Here is a 20,338-nt window from a genome sequence, read left to right on the forward strand (position 1 = left end):
CAGATGGCTGAACTTAGGGCTAATGTTTCATTGGGTGAGTCACTTATTATGTATCCCGAGCTCTGTACTCTATAAGCTTAAGACATAAATTTGCTCCAACTTGGAGATATTTCTCTTGTGATTGGTAATCCTTCTGGTACACAGGATCAGTTCAATTTTGCCAATAACACCTGTAATTGAGACTGTAGTGTTCAGATGCCCTGAAAGTGAAGCAACCTAGTGCATCGAGCATAAATGTGGCAGTGTTCCAAGCGATCTAGAGTGATAGTTTTATGGTTCGTAACACACGTGTGGATCTAGTAAAATCTGCTATTTTGGAAGATCCTAGGCATCCAAAATTCACCCTAAGAGTTTAGGCCCACCCAGCGAACGAGCAGGTACCGCACACGCATGGTGACACCGTTTTAGAAAAAAAAAAAAAAAATTTGCAGCTATTCATTGCCAAGACATCTGCCATTCATTTATTATGGAACCCTGACCGTCCAAACAACAGTGCACACTTCAAGTAAACGGCAGCCCATATCGGGAGGTTTTCTCCTGTACACCCCCGACTGATTACAGTGCATCGAGAATATCATTTCGTTCTGGGTATGAGCCTGTGATCCAAGCCGTTGATCTCACCACAAGTGCGACTGACGTGGCTGCCTAAAAGCTCTGGAAGAGTGGAAAATCTTAGAGTTTCGAACCAACGGCATTGGCAATGATAAAGTTACATGTTTATCATATTTTGAGAAATCTTGGGAAAAGTTTGGATTTTAAAAAATAATAATAATAACTATAATTAAAAATAACGAAAATAAAAATAATAAATAATAAATAATTTAATTCTTTGTAAGCGGGTGTGATAAACACATTGGGACGACGTACAACCAAGCTAGCGCCACACTTGCAGAAAGAGAGAGAGGATGCTTGAATGGTAGTCAATGGGTAATTATTAAGGGAGATATGGAATTAGTTAAAAGAAATTTTAATATTTGAAAATTTAAAAAAAGAAAAACAAAATTTGAAGTTTTTTTTTAAAAAATATATTAATTATGGTTATTTTGTGTGCAGAGACCTCACTGAGGTGAGAGGTCTAATAGGTCCATGCATGTGTTGTACATCCATACTCTTGCGCGTGTATTTTGCCGATTCATTTTAAGTCATGGCCTCAAAAACGATGTAGATCCAAACCTAAAAGGGACCAAATCAAATGAAACATTGATCATTATGTTGGATTTTAGATTGTGGAATCACATAGAGATGGATCTAGAATAACAATCCAAGAGCACCAAGCAAACACAAGATAACACAAAGATCTAACATAGAAAATCCTTTCGGCAAAAAATTATGACACAAAGTGACAGATCTTCACTATGAAAACAGCACTTAGAAAGAAAAAAGATTTATTCAATTCAAACAAGTTTGAATCTCACCCTTGCTAAACCTTTCGCAAACCCTAAAACCTCTTTAAAAAGCCTTATAATCCCTTAGAATAATCCTTTTCAATCCCGTTTACGCTCGTATACATAGTTTTAGGAAGAATTCCAATTAAAATCGGAAAAAATCATAAACGAAATTGATAATAAATATCGCACTTTCACAGTTGCGTAAAAAATCTGTACAGAATCTTATTAGATTTAAGACATTAAATACAACACATTAAACATCTGCTATAATACTTATTCGCTAACAAATCTATTGATAAAGTCATAAAGACTTGGATGAAAAGAAAACACACACACACACACACATATTGGATTAGCTTGTTAGTACACACCCATGTCAGTACACACACTCTATGTTAGCCACCCCCACTAGGGATCGATACCAAGACCTCAAGTGTTGAAACAAGGTATCTCCACTCAGTCTGCTAGTGGTAATCCAAGACCTTCATGGCCACAAAATGTTTTTAATGGACGATTACCACTATTTCATGTGTTGTCCACATATATTTAAATTTGCATCATTTGGCCATATCATAAAATGAGCTAGCCAAACAGATGCACAATGTAGATATACAATACTTATATCAAGGTGGCCCCACAGAACTCCTTCAAGTCTGATCTAGTTGTATCTAAGAGGGATTAGGAACCATGGGGCATATGTTGATGTATATACTGGGTCCTTACTCTTGCTCAGCTGGTAGACTCTCAGGAGTTTCAACTCCCAGTCAAGGGTTCAAGAGCCCATAGGTGGTGAAATTCCACTAGCGTGAGTGTGTGGGGTGTGTGCGCGTGTGTAAAAAAAAAATAAAAATGAAATGTTGATGTATATACTGTGTACCAACACTGTCCATCCATTTTACCAGCTCGGTTTACAAAATGAGATGAAAAATTAAGCAGATCCAAATCTCAGGTGGGTTACACTGAAGAAAAAGTGACGGTGATAATTGACCTACAAAAGTTCTGGAACTTGATATTGTTTCCCTTCATCCAAGACTAGGTGACCTTTACAACAAGTTGGATGAAAAATAAACATTAAGATGAGCATCATGTGAAGTGTCATGATGTTTTTAACAATGGATGATTCAATTACTACTTTTTCCTATGGTGTAGTACACCTAAGATTTGAATCTACTTTATTTTTAGGCTCATGCCTTAAAATGTACTTAAAAAACAAATGAATGGCATGGATATACAATGCACACATTAGAGGCTCATGCCTTAAAATGTACTTAAAAAACAGATGAATGGCATGGATATACAATGCACGCATTAAGGTAGGCTCTATGGTCAGGACTGCACAGTGCTGAGTGAGGCAAAGGCCACAATTAATCCACTCCCACTGAATCCACACCCAGTTATATTCTTGACCGGTCTAGTTGATGACCTAGCACCAACCATCTTGCTAGTGTCAAAGCTATATGGGTGTCACCATAATGTATGTGTTTTATCATATGTCCGTCCATTTTGTTAGCTCATTTTAAGGCATGAGACCATAAATGAAACAGATCTTAAACTTCAGTGGACCACACCCCAAGAAACAGTGGGGACTGAAAGATTACTGTTCAAAATTTTTTTAGAGCCACAAAAGTTTTGGATCAAGTTGATAGTTGTGTTTGCCGTTCATCCAAATATGTGCGATCTTCTGAATAGGTTGGATGACTAATAAATGTCACCGTGGACCCATGGAAGGTTTCAACGGTGAACATCATTATTCACACTGTTTTTCTAGGTAGTGGTCCACTTGAGCTTTGGATATACTTTAATTTTGGGTTGATGCCTTAAAATGAGCTAGGAACCTCGATGGCTATTGTTGAGGTCACTGGCTACACCGCCTCCGTTATATTCTACCAAGGACGTGGTGGAGCCTACTAGATGATCGGCCCGGATCATATGTAATCATATTAAGATAACACGTGTAAGCTCTGGATGACTGCATTCATGGAGCCGTTGGTTAAGGAAGCTTGCTTCTTTAAAACCGGGAAACATCGTTGAAGCCGTTCTAGTACTAGAGTTTATTTCGCTTACGAAGCCTTCGACACAGTCACAGGGGCGCATTCGCTGAGATGGTCCTATGATTTTCACGGTCCATATTATATATCTTCACCACATAAATAATTTATTGCCCTAAAATCATGCTTTAGTAATAATCCTAACCTTTGATCTTGTATGTTTGAATATGACACATTGAAAGTTCTTTTTCATTGTTCTGAATTCATTTACAGAGAGCGATGGCAAAATTCATCCTTTTTCATTGTTCTGAATTATGCAACATGACAGTTAAGATCAATGGAACAGTCATCATGTGGGTCCCAGCGGGCCGCAACAGACGCTTGATCATTAGTCGCTAAGGGAAGCTTTTCTTAAGGAACCGCTTAGTCCCCACGGTAGTTACTCTGGCAAACCGAGAGCCACTTGAGTTGAACTCTCATAAGATCCACACCGTCCATCAGGCACGGTACGTTATATTAACCATTGATCCCGAAAATCATTATAATCCAACACTAAATTAGGCCACAACATTGGAAGGAGTTGGGATGGAATGCATATCGTTAGTTTTGCGTTGGGCCTACGGTGGTGTTTGTAAGGCATCCAACCCATAGGATGAAAGAATTACACAAATTAAAGCATTCCAGTACTTATGTAGGCCATATTACATTATAGGCTTTCGTTATAATTTTTATTTTTTTGAGGTGGTGCATCTGGGTGTTGAATCGACGTGATTTTTGATATCGAGCCGAAACAAGTGGTGGTGTGGCTGATGGACGGCTGGATTTCATGCACGTTACTTCGATTGTCCACGTTAGAGAAAGTAACACCTGGCGATAGGTAGGGAAGCGTTTTCCTTTCTCGAACAGTTGAAAGTTCAAACTCCACAGTGCGTGTGTTGGCGTTTTAAACATGACAGTTAATGGAAAGCTGTTAAGAGCGTTTCTGTACGACAAGTGGGTCCCTCGGTTTTCGAACTACCTTCAGACTTACAGCTGGAGTCGAAAGCAACGGCTCCGCTCCCCTCAAACTAACGGCCTGGATGACAGCATCTCATTCCATCGGTGCAATATAAAAAGGGTAACGAGATTAACATCGCCTCATCCACGGCAGCTGGGGCCCACACCAGGCTGGAAGAATCTCACGTGATCGGCTTTGAATAGTTGACTGGAGCTCCACGACAAACGATGCAATCATTCTCGGCCGCCCACGTGGCTACCCTTCCCGATTTTCGGCCGCGCTTTCTAATTATCTGATGGACGGATTTTCCGGAAAACGGAAGCAGTTGGGCAGTTGGAGTGGGAGCTGTTTTGTCGCTTTCTTGGTCCTCACAGCTGGCAAGCATTTCCACACACCAACTTGCTTTTCGTGGGGCCCACTTCAAAGCGGGATTTCTCTTTTGCGATAATATTTTCCCGCGTGGAGCTGCCGACTTGATGATGTGACGTGGCAGTGCTAACGTGTGAAAACAGAACGCTGTAGAAGAGTCTGCAGCCACATGTACGGCGCCTGTACAGTCCAGACCGGAAGCGGATTGGCTACTCCCCCTGACACCAGCCAATGGCTGGTGGTCGGTGATCTATGGCCCACACCATGATGTATTTGTTTCATCCATGCTGTCCATTTATTTTTAAAGATAATTTTAAGTTATAAGACCAAAGATGAGGTATATCTCAATCTCAAGTGGACCACATTACAGGAAACAGTTTTGAATGAGTATCGACCATTAAAAACATTTTAGGGGCCATAAAAGTTTTGGATCAAGCCTATTTTTGTTTTTTCCCTTCATCTGGGCCTGTATGACCTAATCAACAGATTGGATGTCAAATAAAAAGTACATTAGGCCTTACGAGGATTTTAATGGTGAATATCCAATATCTATTGTTTTCATGTGGTGTGGTCCACATGAGATTTATATCTCTCTCATTTTTCGGATCAAGCACTAAAATGATCTTTAAAAATGTAGGAACGGAAAGGATGAAACACATACATCATGGTGGGGCCCACAGTGCACCGACCACCAGCCACGGGGCTGGTGGCAGGGGGAGTAGCCACTCCGTTCCCGTCCAGACCGGACGCGGTTTGGGTGGGGACCCCAACACGATGCAGCTAGCCGGTCATCTATTTTCTCGTCTAATTTTAGGGCACGGTCTTAAAAGTGAGCCAGGTCCAAAAGTTGTAGATCAATCTTTCGTTTTCTCCCTCCCTTCAGTTTCATCTAACATTATGTACAGGTTCGGTTGAAAAATAAATATCACTGTAAACCCCAAGGGCCTGTTTGGCCGGACCGATCGCACGGTATTAGCAGGGATGGGATCACGATATCCCCGGGATATGCATGACGAGCCAAACAGGCCCGATGAACTTGTCCGGGGATATAAGTAATCCCATGGATCTTAAAACAATCCACTGACATTACCATCATTACCTTAAAATTGATCCCATCCTCTGGTTGGACAGATTGGAAGGTAAAATCCGGGGATATACCGGACATGCCAAACAGATCTAGTGAACTTGTCCGGGATATTGCAATCGCATGCATCTTAAACCAATCCACTGACTCCACCATCATTACCTTAAAATTCATCCCATCCCTCCTAATCCCACGAGATTCGCCCGACCAAACAGTCCCTAAGAAGGTTTCAACTATGGATGTGACTCTTCCCACCGTTTCTTACGGTGTAGTCCATTTGAGTATTATATATGTTTCATTTTTAAGTTCATACATTAACATGATATTACCAAATGGATAGACATTGTGAATAAAACAGATACACCGGAGAGGGTGGGCAGAACTTTGACACAAGCTAGATGGCTGGTGTTCGGGTCATCAGCCAAACTTTTTCGGTCTAGATCTGACTGTGGGCCAACTCTAAGGCATGTTTTGTCCATGGAATTGAATGGTATTGGATTTTATTATATGGGATTAACATTATTATTGCATAATGATTGCATGTATGTAAATATCATGATACCGTTGCCATCCAATCTTATGTTTGGTATAAAAAATAATTTCAACGGGATATCATCAGATTAAACAAAATTATGTTTGGTGGACAATGAAATTATAATCAACAGGCCAATTTCACAGTGGATGTTGTTCACTTGTGTGTGTGTGTGTAACTAGAATGTCACGTGTAAGACAATATATATGGACAGAAGGCAAGGTTAAACACAGCGTCAATGTGGGGCCCACATGTGCAATGGATTTCAAAATCCTTGAAAATCCTATATGGCAACCCAATATAATTCCACGGGATCAAATGCTATTCAATCCCCACATACTTTCAACCTTTTTCATCATCTCCAAATGTTAGATGAAATTTCACGGGACTGAATACAATTTTATCCCACGTAATCTCATCTAATACCCTGTGCTAAACGCTCCCCTAGTCTCCAGAGAAAGACAAGCAATGCATGATCATAGTCATTTATTAACAGTATAGTTCGTTTCAACTTTTTATTTGCAAACTACCACATTGATGGCTGCGATCGAATGATTGGTATCATTTCTGGCCGTGGCCTACCAAAGCTGACCTTACTAGATGGTTAGACCATAGATCACAGGTTGGGCCCACATGAGCCGTGGAAGCAAAGTATCTACGCAAGACTAAAACACACCTGTACAAATTTTGCCATTCTGTCAAAGCAGTTAGCCGTCCCCATCATCCCAACGTCATGGTCGTCTGTTCAAGAATCAAGACAGCCATCGGTGGGCCACACTAGATGGGCCGTGGATTAACCAGCTGTGCTTCCAACCTAAAGGTCACTGCTCACCTGCTGCCAACTTACCACATCTTGGGTACCGTACAATCATTCCCCCCCAGCATGCTTGCTTTCGTAGTACCTCACCGCCATGAAAAAGGACAACGGTAGGCCCCGTTGCCTTGTGCACATATCAGGCCGTCCCGCTCCTTAGGTGAGCCACACCGTTTGACTCAATACAGGACTCAGCATACATGTGAGGTCCACCACACGAGCGAATCAGCTCGACTTCTAAGAATGGTCATCTCCATGGTGGGCCGCACGGCTTTGACGGTACTGATTTACCAAATATGGGGGGAAAAGATGTTACCGTACCATAAGTTGTGGTATACATGACTGTGGGTGGTCTGGTCTGTTAAACCCAAACCGGGCTTTGGCCTATTTTAACTAATGGGCTTCGTATGCATGCATGTACCCAGCATGGCGTTTTCAGGACCCCATCTGAGCCTTTCTGTAGCTGGGATGCAGCAGAACAGTCCTAATTTCAGGCCGACGTCATGGGCCCATTACTACTGGTGAAGACAACCATTTTTTTTTTGACGTTTACATGCCGAAAATCACCCAACTGGTCTGATTTTTGGAATGTGGCCCACCCATTTTTTAGGCCAGACATACAGATTTTGATTCGCCAGGTCTAACGGCGGTGATGAAACCTTGATTGCAATCTTAACGGACCTGGTCTAGTCAAGTTCTCACGTTTGTTACCCATCTGTCCAACGAGAAAGCTCTTCAATAGTAACTTTCACACGTTTAACCGTAAACGGATGCTCCTCAATGGCCATTTCTGTCCAACCAGGTTTTGTGGGCCCGAGAAAACATTTTGATACTCTGGAAGAGTATGATGGATGATACACGCTCGGAAACACATACAAATTACTTAGAAATTGCATACGTGGATACAAGTAATTCAAATTAAACTTTCAAAATTGTGGGCCCCAGTTTAAGCGTGTCATGAACTAAAAATTAATGTTATTTGATCACCTGACAAATAGTTGGTGGACTTTTATGGACGGTTCAGAATGGAAAACATCCAACGGTTCTATTTCCATAAACGATTGTGCACGAATGAGAGGTTGGTATATTGTTCAACCGATCTGACTCTCCGACGCGACTTAGCAACAGAGGGTTCCACAATTTTGTCGGTTTAATTAGAGTTAATTTATGCCATTTTTTGGTGCCTGCATGTCAAGTGTCATACTCTGCCAGAGTATTAAATAACTCCCTTGCGCCAAAGTAGCACACGTGCAAAACCCGAACCGTTTAACCCCCACCGGTGAATCGAGCTGTCCATGCAATTTTTCAGCACATTTTGAGACCTGAGCCCAAAAATTATTCAGATCCAAAGCTCAAGTGGACCACACCACAAAACAGCGGGGAATGAACGGTCACTGTTGAAAACTTCTTCGGGCCACAGAAGTTTTGATCAAACTTATATTTGTGTTTTACGTTCATCCCGGTCTGTGCGACCTTATGAAGAGATTGGATGGAAAAGCCATAGGAATTTTTTAACGGTGGTCGTTCATTTCCTACTGTTTTCTGTGCTGTGTTCCAACTAAGTTTTGGATCTACATTAATTTTTAACTCGTGTGTAAAATGATCTTACAAAATGGATGGACGGCGTGGATAAAACATATACATCAAGGTAGGCCGCACAGAGCTTGGACCATCTGTTGCCAAAGGGATATCCGACAGGCAAGCCGCTTCCCAAGATTGGTAGGATAACAAGGGTCTTCCAAGACATTGATTTGTCAAGCCCATTAGGCGTGTCAAAGAATGAGGTAGCCCAAGCCCATTTCATCAACCTTTAGCGCCAGACCAAATCCAACCCCATGGGCTCAAAACGGACCGCACATGGTCCATTAATGATGGACCACACCCCTAATACACGAGAGTGACACGAGTTGCACCATAATTAGAGATGGAAACTTTTTATAGGACCAGGGCTCATCATTTAAACTACTCGGGCAAGCATATCAAGCTAGGCTTAATAAAAATGGAATTTTCTCATTAGGTCCCAGTCCTGTGCTGGCCCAGACCATTGTAAGGTGCAATGGCATGTAATCCGTAGAGCCGTCCACATATATTAAAAACCGTTTTAGTGGAGTTCTACGTGTTATTGACTTACTATTATTCCTATAGTGTAAGTGGACCAGAAGGTCGTGTTGACTTGAAGACTCCACAGGAATCGAGTCGATATTTAATTATTACAAAATTAATATTATTAAGATGTAATACATTTCAAATATCTATATGAAAATAAGTAATAAAAAAACAAAAGCATCAGCTGAAACAAATCCATTATTGTGCTAGTTTAGAGTGTCAATTTCTTGTCTGGGGGATTTGAATCTTGCTTACCCCCATTCATGTCTTTTATGGAAAAAACACACGCTCAAAGTGAGTGATTGACTCAGTTTTGAGTCATGTCGCAACGGTCACTTCTCCGAAGGAAACACAACTACCACAAAAAATGAAAATTACTGTGCTCAAAATCTCAAGGTGGAATTTATGAAACATACAAAATTATCGAGGGACTGGTTTAGCTATTATTGTTAATATGTAGTGGCCGACATGGTTGTAGAAGACACGTCCAACTTTCTCAATTAGTGTTGATGTTGATCATAGACATTCAATTCAAATGTTTCCTGTGGTGTGGTCCATTTAAACATTATGCTTCATTTTTGGGATCAGGCACAAAAATTATCTGGTAAAATGGATGAACGGAGTGGATCAGATACATAAATCATGATGGACCTCACAGAGTTTACTCAGTAGTGAGTTACTATGCAATCCGCTTCCCCTGATACCGTACTCTAAGTTACGTCACCAAGTTCTATGGCCCCACTATGATGTATTTGTTATATCCACACCATCCATCCATTTTGAGATATCATTTTAAGTCATGAGCCAAAGAATGGGGCAGATAAAAATCTATAGTGGACCCCACCATAGAAAACAACGGGGAGAGTGATTCCCACCATTAAAACTATCCTAAGGTCCATTGTAATGTTTATTTGAAATCCAACCTATTCAAAAGTTTTTAAAAAAAAATACATGAATTAAGGAAAACACAAATAACAGCTTGATCCAAAACTTTTGAGGCCAATAGAAGTTTTTAATGGTCGACGTCACTCCCCTAACACCAGCCATGGGGTGGTTGGTGCTCTGTGGGCCACGCCATTATGTATGTAGTTCATCCATTACGTTCATCCATTTTTAAAGATCATTTTAGAGATTTATAACAAAAAATGAGAGGTATGTAAATCTCAAGTGGACCACACCACATGAAAACAATAATGATTGGATATCTATCATTAAAATCCTCCTAAGGCCCACTGTACTGTTTATTTGACATCCAATCTGTTTATTAGGTCATACAGGCCTAGATGAAGGGGAAAAACAAAAATCATCTTGATCCAAAACTTTTATGGCCCTCGAAATGTTTTTAATGGTTGATGCTCATTAAACACTGTTTCCTGTAATGTGGTCCATTTCAGATTGGGATATACCTTATTTTTTATCTCATACCGTAAAATGATCTTTAAAAATAGATGGATGGCATGGATTAAACACATACAACATGGTGGGGCCCACAGGGCACCAACCACCAGCCATTGGCCAGTTTTAGGGGAGGTAGCCAATCTGTTTCCCTTATTTGTGGTGCGGTCCATTTAATATTTGGATATGATTCATTTTTTGGATAATTCTTTAAAATGATCTTGAAAAATGGATGAACGACGTAGGTTGATCCCAAATTTTCGATAAATCCAAAACTATGTGGACCATGCCACACGAAACAATGTGGAATAATGATTTCCACTGTTGATACCTTCCTTGGGCCTACATTAATGTTTATTTGTCATCCAACCTGTTCATAATATCAAAAAGATACGAATGAAGAGAAAACATAAACATCAGCTTGATCCAAAACTTCTATGGCCTCCAAGAATTTTTCAATGGTAGAGGTTCAATCACACTATTTCCTATGGCCTGGTGCTGAGAAGTAGAAAGTGACTATGGACGATATAATGGATTCATTGTACCTGATCGACACACTAGAGCTGGTGGAGCTTCTAGTGGGCTAGGAAGCAGTTGGATGCAGTTAGATCTTCAGGAGAATACAGCATGGATACAGAGCGAGGCTGGTAGCGGAGGGTTATGCTCAAAGAGAATAGATCGACTTCTCAGAGATATTCGCACCGACGGTATAGCAGGTATCTATAAGATTCGTATTGGCACTGGTTGACCAATGTTGTCTTGACCTGGAATGGATGGATGTGGAGTCTGCACTTCTGCACAAGAAATCAAAAGAGCAGATCTACATAAAACAACCAGAGTGGTTCGAAGTTAAAGGAGCTGAGAAAAAGAGTTTGCAGGAGGTCATGGTACAACCTATCGCCTAAGCAGTGGTATAAAATTTGATTCATTCATGATGAGTTAGGAATCGTATGTTGATAACATATAGATCGTCAATCATGACTCGTCTGAAATCAATGTACCAAATACTCGTTTAAATGAGACATTCAAAATGAAGGATCGGGGGCTGCAAAAAAGGTTCTCAGCATTGATATTCATATAGACTAGAAGAGGAGTAGGCTTTAGTTATCTTAGGCAGAATACCTTGAGTAGGTATTGATCAAGTATGTGATAGACTATGCAAATCCGGTGAGCGTTCCCTACGCGTCTCTCCTCAAGTTCTCCTCAAGACATGTCCCAAAAACAGATGAGGAAAAGCAAAATATCTCATGACCCTTATTCGAATGTGGTTGGTAGTGCATGCTATGGTTTGTGCTAAACCGGTGATTTCATGCGCAATCAGTGTTGTGATCAAATACCCTGGCTAGCAACATTAGGTGGCGGTGAGATGGTTACTTCAATACATTCGAGGTACGAAGGACTACGTCTTTACTTTTGGGAAGACAGGAATAAAGTTGGTTGGGTGTGTGGATTCAGATTACGCAGGCAGTGTGGATACTAGGAAGTCGACTTCAGATTACTCGTTTGTACTAACGGGTGAAGCAATTAATAGGATTTCCATGTTATCTGACAGATGCTTAAGAAAGGAGGCGTAACAATGGAGAAGATTCATACCAGCGTGAATCTAGAGATATGATCACCAATGTCATTCCTGCAGAGAAGTTTAAGTTCTGTGCAACTTTTCTAGGCTTGGCGATGGTGTAAAAGGAGTATGGAGTATGCACGAAAAGTTATGATGTGATGCGGAGATAAGAGAAAATGTTAAAAAAAGCTACACGTTTTAAGATTGAAGACATGGTAAAGATTGTTGTTAAAAAAGATGTCTTAAATCTGAAAAGTTCTGAAAAAAGTTCGATTAGTCGAAGCAAGTTCGACTCAAAGTTCAGCAATAATATTTCTGAAATTTCTGAGGTCCTTCGACCAGTCGAAGCCTAGGCTCGACCAATCGAAGGTTACGCAGATGGTGCACAAATTCTATGCGAACTGCTTAAATTTGAGACAGTTTCAGAGAGGTGGGCAGGTAGAGTTCCCTAAACTATAAATAGGAGTCCTTAAGACTATTCTAAGGTAGGCTAAGGCTTTTTAAAGGTATTTTAAGGGTTTTTAAAAGAGGTTGTAGGGTTTCAAAGGGTGTGGCAAGAGTGAAATTCAAGGTTATTCGAATCGAGTAAGTCCTTTCTCTTTGTAATTTATGCTTTCATAGTGGAATTCTGTCGCTTTGTGCTGTGATTTTTTCCTGAAAGGGTTTTCCATGTTAAATCTTTGTGTTCTCTTGTGATTACTATCCAAAATCCATATATGTGTGATTCCGCAGTACAAATCCCAATACATGATACATGTAAATCATGATAAATAAGTAATTATTACTTTTTCACATTGTTTGAAAATGTGAGAGTAATTCCACCTTGAAAATCGATTCAAAAGTGTTGACTTAAATTTGTGGACCCCACCGTACTATATATGATATATGCGCATTGCCCATCTATTTTATTTGAATATTTTAGGGCATGAGCTGAAAAATGAAGCAGATCCAATGCTTAAATGGTCCACATAAAAAGAAACAATAGCCTTAATTCATCCATCGTTGAAATTTTTTTCCTTCGTTAGACCCACATTGAGGTTTTTTTATCATCTAACCCGTTCATAGGGTCACAAAGGCACGGATAAGGGGAAAATAAAAATATTAGCTGGATCTAAAACTTTTAAGGGTCCTAAGAAGTTTTTAATAGTAGGTGTTTGATTCCCGCTGTTTACTTTGGTGTGGTCCAATTGAGCTTTGGATCTACCTCATTTTTTTCCTCACGCCTTAAATTCAGTTGACATAATAAATGAGTAGTGTGGATAAGTCACATACATCACGATAGGCCCCACATTGATTTCATAAAATTCTCGATTTAAGTGTTAAAAAAGTAAGTTATCACATATACATTAGCAAAGATGAGGTAGTTACCTAGGTAAATAATTATTACCTATTTACATGGTAATTACAATTGAGTTGAAAAATCAAACAGGCTACCCAACTTAAAAACCAAGAAACATAGGCTCAAAGACCTTTGAATATGGAAAAATGCCCCTGACCCAAAACACAAAGTCATAGGCTACTCCACCCACAGCACCTATCATATATCATTGACATGCATGCATGAATCCCATTTCCTTTATTGGGGGACTAGAAGTATCAATACCAACCAAAATCGTATTAAATACAAGTCGTGACTCTAACAACAGCAACAGCTACAATGGTCCAAAAATTGATTTGCAAACACCTAAGGCCCGTTTTGCCGAGCAGATTGAATGGGATTGAATGGTTTTACAAAAAATTGCACATGTTTTAAGGGCCTGTTTGAATTCACGTATAGTATTGTATTTGGGTACTGTTCATGTAAACATTGGACGGTTTTCAGAATACATGCAAATCAATCAGATACTAATCAATGTTTAGATAGGAGGTATTATTTGGCATAGTATACAATATATTATATAGATCAATGTTTGGATAGGACGTATTATGTCTGCGTATTGTACAATCTTAATTGGGTCGGGTAGCTTGTTTGACATATAGAACTTTCTAATTTCTAGCCCAGATGATTTTCACGTTGAAATGTACCAAATGAACGATCCCGATCTTACATTGCATAGGTACCGAATATCTTGTAATTGTACAAGTTTCAAACTTTCATCCGCTACCGAATACAGCGCAATAAATACGAAGTATTGACGGCAACAGAACCCACTGACAATACTCTACCGTCGGTTTGAAAATTTGGCTAGACTTTGTATTCACACGCATGAGATTCAACTCCTATTTACTCCAATCCAAACACGGTAAACATCAAATCATAACTTCTAATACGATACAATACAACCCAAAATGCGTATCCAAATAGGCCCTAAGGGGTCTCTTCGGAGACATCCTTTAAAATTGGAACGATAAAGAGAAGATTAGCATGGCCCCTGCGCAAGGATGACACGCACAAATAGAGAAATGGTCCAAATTTTTTGGGTCCTTGCTCTTGCTCGGGTGGTAGACTCTTAGGAGTTTCAACTCTCGAAAATTCCACTAGCATGAGTGTGTGGGGTGTGTGTGGGGTGTGTGTGCGTGTGTAAAAAAAAAAAAAAGCCCCAAGGGAATAATTGCAGCAGGCAAAATTGAATGGATTAGCAGGGATTGGATGGATTTTAAGGTAATGATGGTGATGTCAGTGGATTGGTTATGATCCATGGGATTGCTATAACCCCGGAGAGGTTCACCGAGTCTCATTGGCACGTCCGGCCAATCCCAGATTTTATCTTCCATCCCTTACAATCCCTTCCTATCCCTTTCAATCCGCCCGGCCAAACGGGCCCCTAACTTAATGTAAATCCCTGAGTCTCCAACGACAGCAAGGATAACAACGAGAAGATTAGGAGAGTTATTTTATACTCTGGTGGATTCCTGTGGTTGATAAGATGTCACTTAAAATTTGTACTCATGCCATAGACTAACTCTAAGTTAAGCTGTCTGATTTATGAGATCTAGCTAGTGTAAATAGATAATCCACCATCGATTAATGGAAAATGGACTAGTTTTAATCTCGACCGTCCAGTAAATATTCACCAATCTGCCAGTTTAGAAATGGAATTAGCTTTATTTTTAGCTTGACATCCATCTAAACTTGGGAACCACGATTTGGATGGTTTGATCTGAATGTTCCGTAACATTTTTTAAGTGAATGTATATCAACCATCACACTCCCCGGAAGAGTATCAAAATCTCTCCCTCTCCAGCTTGATTTCATTTATTTCCGTTCATTTGTAATGAAGAGATTTTCAAAATCCCGGCAGATTCTAAAATATCGTGATAAATTTGCGATATTAAATCGTAAGTAGTAAAAAGGTTAAGAAATTTGTTATGTAAATAAATATTTAAATTTATTTGTTAATTTAAAATAAATATTTAGATATTTTTAGTTTCAGCAAGATTTTAACATTATCTCAGGAAAATTTCATCCGAAAAATTGCCGAGAACGAGATTTTTCAGTATGAGCCGAGGTTGCCTTTTCTCAATCTTTTATGGTTTTGTGTGGTCGTAGGTACATCTCACTTCCTTTTCTTTTCACGTGATTTGTTTCCTGGAAAGTGATGGGAACTCACTTCACACCCTGATTGTAATTACATTATTGGAGACACGGCCTGTCCAGTCAACAATCTCGGCTCAAGACCTAAAAACCGTTCAATCGAATAATCACAACCGTCCAATAGGTGCCTCTAAATCGAATCGTATGACATGAGTAGCCTTTCATTTATGATTGTCCATTTGCAGGCCACACTTTAGGAGAGCGGATTAGGTGTTACCCTGACCGTGAGGTGTCCACCTTGATGAATTTGATGTACATCCATGCCGTCCATCTGATTTTAGGACTTGATCCCAAACCTTAAGAAGATCCAAATCTCAGGTGGACCCCACCACTGAAAACAGTGGTGAATGGATATTAAAAACTGTGGGCCACAAAAGTTTTGGATCAAGCTGATCTTTGTATATTCCCATCATCCAGTTCACATTATGAAAAGGTTGGATGGCAAATTAACATTACGAAAACCTTACAATAGGTCCTAGGAAGTTTTTAATGGTGGGACATTCAATCACCACTGTTTCCTGTAGTGTGGTCCACCTGAGATTTGGATCTAATTAATTTTTGGGACCAACTCCTACAATGGGTTGAAAAAACGGATGGACAGTGTGGATATACAACACGTCATCAAGGTGGACTCCTCAGTAAGGGTAACACCCAATCCGCTCCCACACTTTAGAGGATTAGGATTTTCCTACCCATACAAACTTCACAACAGGATATCAACATAAAGGCCCATCTGATGGACGGTCCAGACTGAATTTTCAACCATGCGCATAACAGTTTCATGTAAGTTGCACGAAATGTACAAATGGGTTGCACCAGATTCTTGCCCTTGTGTTGCTCCTTAAAAGATAATTAAGCAGCCGAGATGATCGATAGAGTCCGAGGTTAGTGATCAAAGGACTGTGTTAAAAACTAAAACATGGCCCACTACACATAAAATATGGTGTGAGATTTTTAATCTGTGAGTATGGATAACTAATTCCACTCTAAACAAGCATTAAAAGCTTGTATGGTGCTGTTATTGCAACATGATAAATCAAAAACATTAGAATTGAAGGTAGGCTTTGGGTAAGTGAATTTCATACATCCCACTAAGAAGATTGCATGTAGTTTACATTTTTGAAAAGAATTGCAGTAGATTGCATTAGATCCTTACAAAGAAGATACTCAGGTCGGGCCCAGCCGTTCCATCTGGATTAATCATGTAGAAAGCCTCAGAGTCCTTTGATCCGACCACCCTCTCGAACCGGGCTCTTATGTAGGTCAATTCTCCATCGGAAGTTTCCTTCTCGGAGGGAGATGGAAGAACACCTGCACCCATTGAAACTCCACGTAGGAGCTGCATGACATGAAGCTCGTCGTCGGATGTCTGCTTCCTCCTGATGGAATACCCGGTCTTGCGGCCATTGCAATAGACGGCCCACACCTGCTCTTCCAAGAGCTTCTTCTTGTGTGTTCTCGTCTCGCTCTCGAGTGCAATCCTAACCAGCCCAGATGCCATTTCCTTATGCAATGTGCTTGCAAGCATCGGAAGTTCTATAACGAATGCAGGCGCTTGCTTTCGATCTTCTTGTATGGCTAGGCTCACCCTCCCTTTACGATACCCGAACAGCGTCCCCGTCGTGGTGGCATCTCTGGTTAAGACAGACTTGCGTGGCCGGCCCAGCAGCGCCACCATCTTGCACCCAGAGGTTAGGAGTGGGAAGAGCTTGAACATCCGAAAGAAACCACCCATCTTCGGTCTCTTGTTGCTGGATGTTTGATGGAGGAATGACAGGATTGCTGGATTCTCCATGGATTGGCATGGATGTTGGGGGAAGAGGGAGGACATGGGAAGAGTAATGGAGGGTGGAGATGAATTGAAGAGGAGAGGGGGCTGGTGGGACATGTGAGGAGGTTAATGAAGAGAAAGCAAAGGAATTGGAAGTGTATATATAGGTGTTTGATGTGAAAGAGGAGTGTTTTGAGGAAGGTGGTTGGGTGTCCTTTGGAATCTTTCAAGTGGGGGTAGAGAGAAGGAGAAAGAGACTTTCAAGTTGGTTATAGAGAAAAAAAATATATAAAGCAAAGGTATTGATGTGACCAAGTTTAGTGATGGAAAGATGGGCGGTGAATGTGATAAGATAAGGGGAAGTTGGACCATCAAAACAAGGAAAAGGTGGCCCACCTTCTTTGCTTGCTACTTTGGCATGTGCTTCTCTGATCATCACATAGTATCTCTATCAAGTGCTTTTTGCTCTTCCGTCCCCCACCTAGAAGACCCTTCTCTAATTATTGAGGGTGCACCTCTCTCTCTCTCTCCCTTTTTTTTTCTTTTTCTTTTTTCTTTCCCAAATACATGCACCTGTTTATCTGTCTATCTATCGAGAGAGAGAGAGAGAGAGAGAGAGAGAGTCGTATGTGTTTTGTATCCTCAGGTAGTCATTTTTGTACATGCTGATCTGGACAGTTGATCTAATGACCTTCATGATGGATGGGCCATGCCCCAAAAATGACCTGAATCAGACAATGTGAACATGCATACACCTCTCTCTCTCTCTCTCTCTCTCTCTCTCTCTCTCTCTCTCTACACACAAACAAATTGAGAAAACTGCATGGTCTGTCAACAATGATATGCAAAGTATCCTTCGGTTCTCATTTTGTATATGTGGGGCATGTGATATGGTGATCTGGACGGTTGTTCTAATGGACCTCATAGTGCATGGATATGAACCAAGAATATCCAGAATCACACCATCCTAACTCTTCCATTTGATGCCTGCAATGAGAAAAATTCATCAGCCGTCCATATTCAATGGGAAAAGACACTAAGGAAAAATAAATAAATAAAATTGGTAGTCTTGCAGAGTTTGATGGTTGATTAAACCGTCTAAATGGTGAGCCCCACCTTTACATGGATCACAAACCAAAATTTACACCAGTTTGATCGTGTAAATACTCGATTGGTGGACACTTATTTCATGGCTGAGATTAAAAACAATTTGAATTTGGGATGATGAACTATCTAAAATGGGTCCCGCAATTTTGGACAGTTTAATTTGAGGTCATGCTTGACACGTTTTCAATTTCTATCTGCGAGTTTATCAAAGATACCTACTGTAAAACTTCCGCCGAATTTTCATTTTTACTCTTTATTTCAGTTAGTTCGTTGACTCAGGATCTAAAATGTGCACCCCCTCTCTTCATAGTGCCCACATCCTACGTGATCTGATGATCGGAACCGTCCATGTTGTGGACTCTATGCCATAAAGTTAATTGAAGGAAAATTAACTTGAAAGGATGACTCTGACCAACATATCTCTAGAAGAATCTAAAACAATGAAAAGGAAATTTTCAATGGCTCGGATTCATCTATAAAAATCAAGGGATAGGACCATCAGTGGAATACAATTCTGGGTTAGTGGTTTATTTAGATCATTAAAGATAAAATGAACTGCTCAAATCGTCGGACCATCTCCGCATGTGGGCCCGGTGCGTAGTGACCCACGCTGTAGCTGAGTCACCACAGTGGCAAAGGAATTGGGTACTAACTCAGTATATGTATCTTATCCACGCCGTCCATCCGTTTCTCCGGATCATTTTACGGCATGAACCCAAAATTGAAGCATATCCAATGCTCGAGTGGACCAGAACACAGGAAACGGTGGGGATAGTGAAGTCGAAGGCTGAAACCTTCCTAGGGCCCAAAGTGATGTTTATTTGTCATCCAACCTGTTCATAAGGTCACGTAGACATGCATGAATGGAAAACCCAAATATCAACTTGATTCAAAATTTCGGTCGTCCCCTAGAAGAATTCAACGGTAAATGTTGTATTCACACCGTTTCCTGTGGTGTTGTCCAATTGTGGTTTTATATGCTTCAAATTTTAGGAATATACCCTGAAATGAGCTGATAAAACGGATGAACGGTGTGGATAAGACACATACTTAGCGGCGGGTCCCACTGAGTAGTAGGCAATCCGCTTCCACGTGTAGGCTTTTCTACTACAATCCAGCGTACTCGTTCCGTTTTTACTGTTCAACTGTTTGTAGGGCCGGCTAATAGCATCCACGAGTTGGCGTTTCTTATAGAGTGATTTAACCACAGCCAAACGCTACAAGACGTTGTTTTCATGGGCCTCGGTGCAAAACATAAAAACATGGTACAGCCAAAATCACAACAGGAGATCGTAAAGCCAGTGGCTGCTACGATCCAACGGCTCAAATCACTTGGGCTCTAATGTAGAGTTAGCATCACAACTAAAAAGTATCTATATTGGATTTTCTTTTAGGATAAATCGCCATCAATCAACACTATATGTTAGGTACTTTGTGTTTAGCTCATCATAATAGCCTTAGATATTTACACGTGGCAGTGATCTATCTGTCCATTTTTCTCTCTTGGTTTGATCAGCTGGAATGGATTTGATGTTTCGAATGAGAGAAAAAGCAAATGAAAACGTACGCTTTAATATCATTGTCGCCTCAAAAAATTAATGCCAATAGAGTTGATTGGTACATCACTTCTAGAGACGTATTATATTCTCGGGTCCACCACCCGAGCCTTTGCTCATATTCTCGGGTTTTAA

The 20,338-nt window shown here is 40.5% G+C and overlaps 1 protein-coding gene and 1 non-coding gene across 2 annotated transcripts; one reads left to right on the plus strand and one right to left on the minus strand.

Moving 5' to 3' along the window:
• The first annotated feature begins 14,549 nt into the window (after positions 1–14,549).
• Positions 14,550–14,652, plus strand: LOC131244877 (U6 spliceosomal RNA). Its single transcript, XR_009170649.1, has one exon. It is a non-coding gene; the product is annotated as a U6 spliceosomal RNA (small nuclear RNA).
• Positions 14,653–16,741: 2,089 nt separating this feature from the next.
• Positions 16,742–17,700, minus strand: LOC131242434 (protein MIZU-KUSSEI 1). Its single transcript, XM_058241054.1, has one exon. It carries the CDS (start codon positions 17,655–17,657, stop codon positions 16,914–16,916), a length of 744 nt encoding a protein of 247 aa, XP_058097037.1. The 5' UTR covers positions 17,658–17,700; the 3' UTR covers positions 16,742–16,913.
• Positions 17,701–20,338: the final 2,638 nt, after the last annotated feature.

Source organism: Magnolia sinica, chromosome 4 (assembly GCF_029962835.1).
Source record: "Magnolia sinica isolate HGM2019 chromosome 4, MsV1, whole genome shotgun sequence".
NCBI classification, from domain to species: domain Eukaryota; kingdom Viridiplantae; phylum Streptophyta; class Magnoliopsida; order Magnoliales; family Magnoliaceae; genus Magnolia; species Magnolia sinica.